This window comes from Oncorhynchus nerka, linkage group LG25 (genome assembly GCF_034236695.1).
Source record: "Oncorhynchus nerka isolate Pitt River linkage group LG25, Oner_Uvic_2.0, whole genome shotgun sequence".
Lineage (NCBI taxonomy): Eukaryota > Metazoa > Chordata > Actinopteri > Salmoniformes > Salmonidae > Oncorhynchus > Oncorhynchus nerka.
The window spans coordinates 41455684-41465987 of NC_088420.1; the positions used below are offsets into that span (position 1 = coordinate 41455684).

Consider the following 10304-nt stretch of genomic DNA (forward strand, 5'->3'; position numbering starts at 1 on the left):
GAATTAGGTCTGAGACCCGTCCTCTCTGCAGAGCATTAGGTCAAGAAGCAAGTCTTAAATGGATGTGCTCTTGTTGTGAGTTTTACATACTGGGCCTGAACACTTACGTGGACACAGACACAATTACTCGACTGCTAGATCTAATAGATATCATGTCAAATCAAATTACATTTACAGTGAAATGCTTTCTTAAGAGCCCCTATCCAAATAATAAAATAATAAAATAAAATAAATAAGACTAATACTAAATACAAGAAAAAAGTGATTAAAGAGCAGCAGTAAAATAACAATAGCGAGACTATATACAGGGGGGTACCGGTACTTGCTATGCGGTAGCAGAGAGAACAATCTATGACTAGGGTGGCTGGAATTTGACAATTTGTAGGTCCTTCGTCTGACACCGCCTGGTATAGAGGTCTTGGATGGCAGGAAGCTTGGCCCCAGTGATGTACTGGGCCGTACACACTACCCTCTGTAGTGCCTTGGGGTCGGAGGCCGAGCAGTTGCCACACCAGGCAGTGATGCAACCAGATATCATGCAGTAGAACTGCATAAGTGATGCACTCCATTTTCATGCTCTCGATGCTGCAGCTGTAGAACCTATTCAGGATCTGAGGACCCATGTCAAATCTTTTCAGTCTCCCGAGGGGGAATAGGTTTTGTCATGCCCTCTTTATGACTGTCTTGGTGAGCTTGGACCATGTTAGTTTGTTGATGATGTGGACACCAAGGAAATTGAAGCTCTCAACCTGTTTCCCTACAGCTCGGTCCTCTTTTTCCTGTAGTCCACAATCATCTCCTTTGTCTTGATCACATTGAGGGAGAGGTTGCTGTCCTGGCACCACCCAGCCAGGTCTCTGACCTCCTCCCTGTAGGCTGTCTCGTCATTGTCGGTGATCAGGCCTACCACTGTTGTGTCATCGGCAAACTTAATGATGGTGATGAAGTGATGCCTGGCCGTGCAGTCATGAGTGAACAGGGAGTACAGGAGTGGACTGAGCACGCACCCCTGTGTAATATTTGCGTTGTGGAGAAATGACCAGGCAGGAGACGGGAGTACAGTTAGTTGTCGTTTAGTCAAAAACCCCTCGTGCTCCACAGTTCGCAGCATTCCAGTGCGCATGTGCATTTCCTATTAGGTGTAGTAACGTAACACTGCCGTAATGCATTACTGCTTAGTAACAGCACAGTAACTAATATAAACAGATGTAGATCCCAGATACTACACTCCTCCCCCATAGTGTTTAACCCCCAGAGAACAAGGTAAATATGTTAGGTAACCACTAATGCAATATCTGAACAATGCATTCTTAGACATTTTTCAACTACTGGGTTGAAGCAGACTTTTCAGAGCCCAGCACAAATCCAGGGGATTATTCTGCCCCGAAGATGGAGTTTGTGTCCTAATAACTAACCCAGGTAATGTCATTTTTCTTTCCTTTTATCTAGGACATATTAAAGTGTTTGTTTTACTGTCCGTTACCTCCTTAACCAGCTCAACTCACAGGTCAAGCTTTTGAGGTGCCCTTCGCTGTCGAATATGATATCTCCGCTCCTCCTGGGCTTCCTGTGGTGGGCAAGGTTCGGGTGGAAGGTCAGGCTCTGTCTCTCCTGTACGTCCACAGTCAGGAGAATAGTCCTGGGGGTCGTTATTGTTCTTGTTCTCTCGGCATGTCTCTGCTGGGGCGTTGGACCGTAGCAGATGATCCACATGAATGTTGACCTGGCGATGACCAATTTGGACTTGGTAAGTCAAAGGTCCTCTGCGTTGCAAGATCACACCTGAGTTCCACAGGCGCTTGGGGTGTCTGAAATCACATACCATCACCCTCTCTTCCTCTTTGAATTCTCTGACAGTCTTTGAGTGTCTGTCATGAGCTTTCTTCTGCTGTAGCTGGTGCTTTGCCACAGTGCTTGACAAGTCTGGTTTCAACAATGTCAGGCGGGTACGTGGTTGGCGTTTCAGAAACAGTTCAGCTGGTGTACATTACGTTACTGTGTGTGGGGTGTTACGGTAAGTAAACAGGAACCGGGGAAGCCTTTGGTGGATGGGCACAGACTGAACCTCGAGTCTAGTCCAGGCCTTCTTAAAGGTTTGCACGGCTCTCTCCGCTGCTCCGTTTGATGCCGGATGGTAAGGTGGTGACAGGATGTGCCTTACCCCATTGTTCTTGAGAAACATTTCAAAATCGTTTGACGTGAACGGAGGGCCATTGTCCGATACGAGCTCCTTGACTAGTCCAAAGGATGCAAACAGGTGTCTGAGAAGATTGATGGTCTTCTCAGCTGTGGTCAGTTGAGTAGGGAACATTTCCATCCACTTGGAATGGACATCGACGACAACAAGGAAATGTTGCTTGTCAATTTCGGCGTAATCCACATGGATGCGTTCCCAAGGTGTAGCAGCCCAGGACCATGGATGAAGAGGTGCAGCAGCAGGCTTGTTGTGAACAGCTTCACAAGGTGAGCAGTGGCCTACATGCTGTTGAATGTCCTGATCCAGTCCAGGCCACCACAGATAACTGCGAGCGAGTGCTTTCATTCGAGTGATCCCTGGATGTCCCTCATGCAGGTCAGATAGCAGTCTCCTCTGGAATTTGTGAGGTACCACCACCCTTGATCCCCACAGAACACACCCTTGATCAGTGGACAACTGGTCTTTCTTGTCGATGAATGGACGAAGGTTATCGTCATTTACGAAGGTTGGCCAACCTCCTAATGTTAAGTCCAAGACTTTGGAAAGCACTGGGTCTTTCCTTGTTTCCTCTGCTATGTCAGAAGCAGATATGGGCAGTTCATCAATGAGAGAGATCTGGAAGACTGCTCTATCATCTTCACTGTCGGAGTCACTATTGCACGGTAGTCTCGATAGTGCATCGGCATTTGCGTGATCAGTGGATCGTCTGTACTCAATCTCGTAGTCGTAGGCTAACAATATCAGAGCCCAACGTTGCATTCGAAGTGCCGCAAGGGTTGGTATAGCTGATTTTGGTCCAAGGATGGCCAACAGAGGCTTGTGATCTGTCAGCAGTTGGAACTTCCTTCCGTAGAGGTATTTGTGAAACTTCTTCACTCCAAATATTATGCTCAGGGCTTCCTTCTCAATTTGAGCATAATTTTTCTCACTTGGTGACAGAGTCCGTGATGCAAATGCAATAGGGTGTTCTTCACCTGACGGTAGAACATGTGAGATGACGGCTCCTACTCCGTATGGAGAGGCATCACACGCGAGTCTCAGCTTCATCTCTGTGTTATAGTGGGCAAGCCACTTGCTCTTTAGCAGACGCTGTTTGCAAGTCTTGAATGCTTCTTCGCATTATGGGGACCAATTCCACTTTGTATCGGCCTGCAGCAGTTGGTGAAGCGGATGCAACAATGTGGACAAGTTTGCCACAAACTTTCCGTAATAGTTCAGGAGCCCCAAAAATGACCTCAGCTCTGAGATATTTGTGGGTGCTGGAGCGTTTACGATTGCTTACACCTTGCTGTTGGTTGGGTGCAGGCCTTGTGCATCAATCTTGTATCCGAGATACTCCACTGAGTCCTGGAGGAACTCACACTTGCTGCGTTTCATTCTCACTCCGTATTTCTCCAGTCTTGATATCACTTTGTCCAGCACTACAAGGTGCTCTCCAATGGTTGGTGCTGACACGGGGACGTCGTCCATGAAGCACACAACATCGTCTATACCGTCCAAGATCTGATCTATTGTTTGTTGGAATATCGCTGGAGCTGTCGAGATTCCATAGGCCAAGCGATTGAATCTGAATAGCCCCTTGTGTGTATTGATGGTCAGATACTGTTCTGACTCCGGATCCAGCTTCAGTTGCTGATAAGCGAATGCCAGGTCCAGCTTACTGAAAACCTTCCCACCAGCTAGAGTGGCAAACAGATCTTCAGCGTTTGGTAGTGGATATTCCTCTGGTAGTATGCAGCGATTTACTGTGACCTTGTAGTCACCGCACATTCTGATGGTCTTGTCTTTCTTTGGGACTACAACAATCGGAGCGGCCCAGTCGCTCCTCGCTACTTTCGTTATTATGTTATTCTTCTGTAGGCGGTCCAGTTCCATTTCTACTGCTTCCTTAAGAGCATAGGGAACTGGACGTGGTTTGTGAAAGATAGGCTTGGTTCCTTCTTGCACTCTGACTTTTGCTGTGAAGTCTTGCATTTCACCGTAGCCATCTTTGAAAAGTTCTTTGTGCTTCTCCAGCATGTTAGTGAGTGTAGCCTGACTCACTGGTTTGTCATTTCTCAGACTGAAGATTTCTCCCCAGTTCAACTTGATCTTTTGTAGCCAGTTTCTGCCTAGCAAGGCTGATTTTTCTCCTTTAACAATGACAAGCGGTAGCGTCCACTCCTTCCCCTCATACCGGACAGGTACCTGGATCTGCCCTAACACAGGAATAGTGTCACCAGTGTATGAAGAAAGGTGGATGGACGCGGGCTGAAGAGGGCACTCTTTCAGTTTTTCTTTGTAGAGTCTCTCTGGAACCAGGGATACAGATGCTCCGGTGTCCAGCTGCATTTTAACTGGTTTTCCGGCTAACTCCATGTTGAGATAGATTCCATCTTTTAGTTGTTGAGCCGTGTACACTGTGAACAGTTCCAATACTGTTTCAGTTGTACCTTCCTCGTCTTGTGCTGCGTCTGACACTTTGTGCGCTCTTGCCGTGCGTTTCGAGGCTTTACACACTCTCTGTAAATGTCCAACCTTTCCACAATTGTGGCACTTTTCCTTTTGGAATCGACATTCACTGTGCTGATGATTATCTCCCCCACATCTGTAGCAACTTGGCTTAGACCTTTGAGATGTGGGCTGCTTTGTTCTTGTGTAACCTTGAGGACGGGACTGAAAAAAGTGTGACTTTTGTGAGCTTTTTTCACCATCCCATCCTCGTCGCCACTGTAATATTTGTGTTGTGGAGAAATGACCAGGCAGGAGACGGGAGTACAGTTAGTTGTCGTTTAGTCAAAAACCCCTCGTGCTCCACAGTTCGCGGCATTCCAGTGTGCATGTGCATTTCCTATTAGGTGTAGTAACGTAACACTGCCGTAATGCATTACTGCTTAGTAACAGCACAGTAACTAATATAAACAGATGTAGATCCCAGATACTACACCCTGAGAGGCCCCTGTGTTGAGGATCAGTGTGGGGCACGTGTTCTTACTTACCCTACCACATGGGGGTGGCCCGTTAGGAAGTCCAGGATCCAGATGCAGGGGAGGTGTTTAGTCCCAGGGTCCTTATCTTATTGATGTGCTTTGAGGGCACTACACCTCAGGTGTTGAACGCTAAGCTGTAGTCAATGAATTACATTTTCACATAGGTGTTCCTTTTGACTATATGGTAAAGCGCAGTGTGGAGTGCAATAGAGATTGAGTCATCGGTGGATCTGTTAGGGCGGTACGCAAACTGCAGTGGGTCTAGGATTTCTGGGATAATGGTGTTGATGTAAGCCATGACCAGCCTTTCAAAGGACTTCAAGGCTACAGACGTGAGTGCTACAGGTTGGTAGTCATTTAGGCAGGTTACATTTGTGTTCTTGGGCACAGGGACTATGGTGGTTTCAAGGTCTTACTCACATCGGCTGCGGAGAGCGTGATCACACAGTCTTCTGGAACAGCTGGTGCTCTCTAGCATGTTTCAATGTTATTTGCCTCTAAGCGAGCATATAAGTAGTTTAGCTCGTCTGGTAGTCTCGTTTCACTGTGCAGCTCTCGGCTGTGCTTCCCTTTTGTAGTCTGTAATGGTTTGCAAGCCCTGCCACATCCAACGACCACCGGATCCGGTGTAGTACGATTTGATCTTCGTCCTGTATTGATGCTTTACCTGTTTGATGGTTCGTCTGAGTGCATAGAGAGATTTTTTATAAGCTTCCTGGTCAGATTCCCGCTACTTGAAAGCGGCAGCTCTAGCCTTTAGCTCATTGCGGATGTTGCCTGTAATCCATGGCTTTTGGTTTTGGTGTGTACGTACGGTCACTGTGGGGACGACGTCATCGATGCACTTATTGATGAAGCCAATGACTGATGTGGTATACTCCTCAATGCAATCGAGGAATCCCGGAACATATTCCGGTCTGTGCTAGCGAAACAGTTCTGTAACTTAGCATCTGCTTCATCTGCCTACTATTTTATTGATCGAGTCACTGGTGCTTCCTGCTTAATTTTTTTTGCTCGTAAGCAGGAATCAGGACGATAGAATTATAGTCAGATTTACCAACTGGAGGGCGAGGGAGAGCTTTATATGCATCTTTGTGTGTGGAGTAAAGGTGGTAAAGAGTTTTTTCTCTCTGGTTGCACATTTAACATGCTGGTAGAAATTTGGTAAGACAGATTCAAGTTTCCCTGCATTAAAGTCCCCGGCTACTCGGAGCGCCGCCTCTGGGTGAGCGTTTTCCTGTTTGCTTATGGCGGAATACAGCTCATTCAGTGCGGTCTTAGTGCCAGCAGCAGTCTGTGGTGGTATGTAGACAGGTACAAAAAATACAGATAAGAACATGATCATGAGATACACTACCGCAGGCAAGTAAAACCTCGAGACTTCCTTAGTTATCGTGCACCAGCTGTTATTTACAAAAATACATAGTCCGCCGCCCCTTGTCCTACCAGATGCTGCTGTTCTATCCTGCCGATACAGCGTGTAACCAGCCAGCTCTATGTTGATAATGTCGTGTTCAACAACGACTCTGTGACGCATAAGATATCACAGTTTTGAATGTCCAGTTGGTATTTTTATCTTCCGCACAGGTCATGGATTTTATTTTCCAAAGATTGCACTTTTGCTAGCAGAATGGAAGGAAGTGGGGGTTTATATGATCGCCTACGAATTCTCAAAAGGAAGGCTGCCCTCTGGCCCCTTTTTCTCTGCCTTCTCTTCACTCAAATGATGGGGTTTTGGGACTGTTCCCGGGAAGCAGTATATCATTCACGTCGGGCTCGTCCGGCTCGTTAAAGGAAAAAAAGGATTCTGCCAGTCCGTGGTGAATAATTGCAGTTCTCATGTCCAGAAGTTATTTTCGGTCATATGAGACTGTAGCAGCAAGATTATGTACAAAATAAGTAAAAAAAATAAGTTACAAACAACGCAAAGAAACCAAAAAACACAATTGGTTAGGATTGTTTAATCTTTGCATTGGTAAAACTTTTTACTCCAAATTAAATTATTTCACGTAAATTATGTCTGAGTTTTGGAGTGTGACTCCCTAAACACATGCTTCATCTGTAAATAAAAAATACAAGAAAATGATGCCGTCTGGTTTGAGTTATATAATGAATTTGAAATGATTTATAGCATTTACTTTTGATACTTAACCCTCCTGTTGTGTTCGTTTCATGTTTATTACTTCTGTGTTCCCGGGTCCAAAATGACCACCCCATTATAGCTGGTTATCAATCCATAATAATACATATATTCTCACCTAACATTGTGTTAAATCTTTTTATCAACATAAGTTCTTGTGAATATTACACGTTTTGAACTTCTATTTGCTATTTATGGCCTGTAGGCCTCATAGACCTGAGCTCATACAAATCGATTTTCAATTTAAAAAAACAATGTATAGATTATTTTGACTAATACAAATACTCATACATATTGTGCTATTTATCACAGAGTAATTTGTGTCTAAGTTTAACAAGGACTGTCTCCTCCTCACCAGTGTCATGATCAAAGATATGATCAAGAGCCTCACATACAGTAGAGTATATCGTTTGGTCATTGTACTGCTGCAGAATGAACTGTGAGCAAGGCCTCAAAAGAGCTTTATATACCAGAGCTGCGAGAAAAGTTCTATATATTATTGAATTTTTTTTGCGATTGTCTGTGAGAATGCCAACAGGTATGGTTCCCGTGGGGGAAAGATTATATTGGGGAAATGTTCCCATGGGGGTTGCCATGGAAGCCAAGAAGGGGAGTGAGGTGTGTGTGTGTGTGTGTGTGTGTGTGTGTGTGTGTGTGTGTGTGTGTGTGTGTGTGTGTGTGTGTGTGTGTGTGTGTGTGTGTGTGTGTGTGTGTGTGTGTGTGTGTGCGTGTGTGTGCGTGGGGGGTCTGGGAGAGGAAATGTGTCCATCTGATGAATGGGCATGTGCCTGAACCCAATATTATACACTGATTGCAGTCTCACCCATTAATTTCTAATGACCGGTCATTTTGACCAGGAACAGGTGTATTTTACACAAGTTAAATAAAACAAAATGTCATGAAAATCATCTAAATGTATTTTGTGTGTTCAGATTCCCTGTGTGGACAAAGTCATGGAAACTTATGACAATCAGATTAAATTAAAAACATTTTTCAGAGAGAAAACTTGTAAATCAGTCCAATTCCCCCACGATAACATATGCACTATACACACATATGGATTTAGTACTGTAGATATGTGGTAGTGGTGGAGTAGGGGCCTGAGGGCATACAGTGTGTTGTGAAATCTGTGAATGTATTGAAATGTTTTAAAATGGTTTAAACTGCCTTAATTTTGCTGTACCCATAATAAATACAAATTCAAATTTGACAGAACACAGCAGGAGGGTTAAGTATATATAAAACCAAATACTTTTAGACTTTTACTAAAGTAGTATTTCACTGCATGACCTTCACTTTTACTTCACTTTTATTCATTTTATATTGGGTATCTTTACTTTTACTGAAGTATGAAATTGGGTACTTTTTCCATCACTGAGTAAAGGTGGTAAGGAGGTAGTGGTGGGTGAGAGAGGGGAAGGGTGAGGGAAATGGGGGGTGGGTGTGATGGATATAGTTCCATCTGAACATTAAGTGCTGAAAAAATAGTCTGCTATGCTCAGTCATGTAAGAAATACTGTTCTTTTGACACATTTGGCCATGTTGTCAGTTGTAACTAGTTGGCACCCTGTATGTTAAAGTCAGTCAGAACAGAGTGAAAGTAGCATTACAAAGCCTACAGTGCAGCTGTGAAACTTTGTTTCTGCATGTTTACTGTATGTTTTCCCTCTATTAAATCCACACGGGAATCACACATCATGTGTGAAGAGGACAGCTAGTAAGGATTCAGGCTGTAGATTTGGTGCTTGAAATATTCCATCAGTCCTAAAGCTCCCAGGCAACCGAGGCTGTTATCTCCCTTCATTCTAGATTTGCCTCTGCATCACTGTCAATAATGCTGTGGGAAAGCTTCACCCCGGCTCCTCACTGGAGTGGATGATGCCTGCTCATTCACTCAGCTTTGGCCGTGTATTCCCTGTTGGCCAAGTCTTTTTGGATACACTTTTCTTCTTTCTCTCTCATTATCCGTCCAGCAGACTGTGGGATGTGCTTACCTTCTAGCAGTGCCTCCAAACATACCTGCACTGTGGATATCCACTGTGAATTCATGTGCATTTATGTATACTTTCCAGGCTAACCTGAAATCCCCGTAGGATAGATTGATATGCTTGAGTTTCGGCAGACTATGTATGATCTGTGCTAAATATGTTAAATGGATGTGAGAAACATATTGTCGACAGCTCTCATATTCTACCTGAAGCAAAATGGATAAAATTTTAGAATAACGATTGTAACTGATTGAGGTACAGATTACTAACAGAGTATGGCAGTGTGGTTTATCCACTGTACTGGAACTGCTAAGGTGAGAACACAACATAATCAGTATGTTCAAAATGAAATAATAAGATAGGAAAGTTGGAGCGATATTATGGGCCACTTAAAGGGATGCTGTGAGATTCTGGCATTTAAGCCCCTGTTCTACTTACCCAGAGTCAGATGAACTTGTGGATACCATTTGTATGTCTCTGCGTGCATGGTCATCTGACTCTGGAGATTTAGAACAAGGGTTTAAATTCCAAAATCTCACAGTATACCTTTAACTGACTGTAACGGCTTTCGTCGTCGGATGAGGAAGAGTAGTCGGACCAAAGCGCAGCGTGGTAAGTGTTCATATTTCTTTATTGAACTGAACACTGATTTAACAAAAACAACAAAGGGAAAACCCGAAACAGTCCTGCAAGGTGAAAAACAGTAAACATAAATTAACTACCCACAAAAACCCAGTGGGAAAAGGCTACCTAAGTATGGTTCTCAATCAGCGACAACGATAGACTGCCTCTGATTGAGAACCACACCTGGCCAAACAAGAAATACAAAACATAGAACATTAACATAGAATGCCCACCCTAGTCACACTCTGTGTAAAATAAAAGCCTCTCTATGGCCAGGGCGTGACACTGATGAAACTGGTCAAAGTTTCTGTGGAAAGGGATGGATCCCAAAAGTGTTCTTCAAAGGGTTATCCTATGGGGACAGCTGAAGAACCCATTTAGGTTCT

The 10304-nt window shown here is 44.3% G+C and overlaps 1 protein-coding gene across 1 annotated transcript; it reads right to left on the minus strand.

Moving 5' to 3' along the window:
- Positions 1-1590: 1590 nt before the first annotated feature.
- Positions 1591-3244, minus strand: LOC135564580 (uncharacterized protein K02A2.6-like). The gene has a single exon (XM_065009940.1). It carries the CDS (start codon positions 3242-3244, stop codon positions 1988-1990), a length of 1257 nt encoding a protein of 418 aa, XP_064866012.1. The 3' UTR covers positions 1591-1987.
- Positions 3245-10304: the final 7060 nt, after the last annotated feature.

Coding starts and splice junctions, on each gene's coding strand:
- LOC135564580 (XM_065009940.1), bottom strand. CDS start 3,244: ATGAAGCTGAGACTCGCGTGTGATGCCTCTCCATACGGAGTAGGAGCC.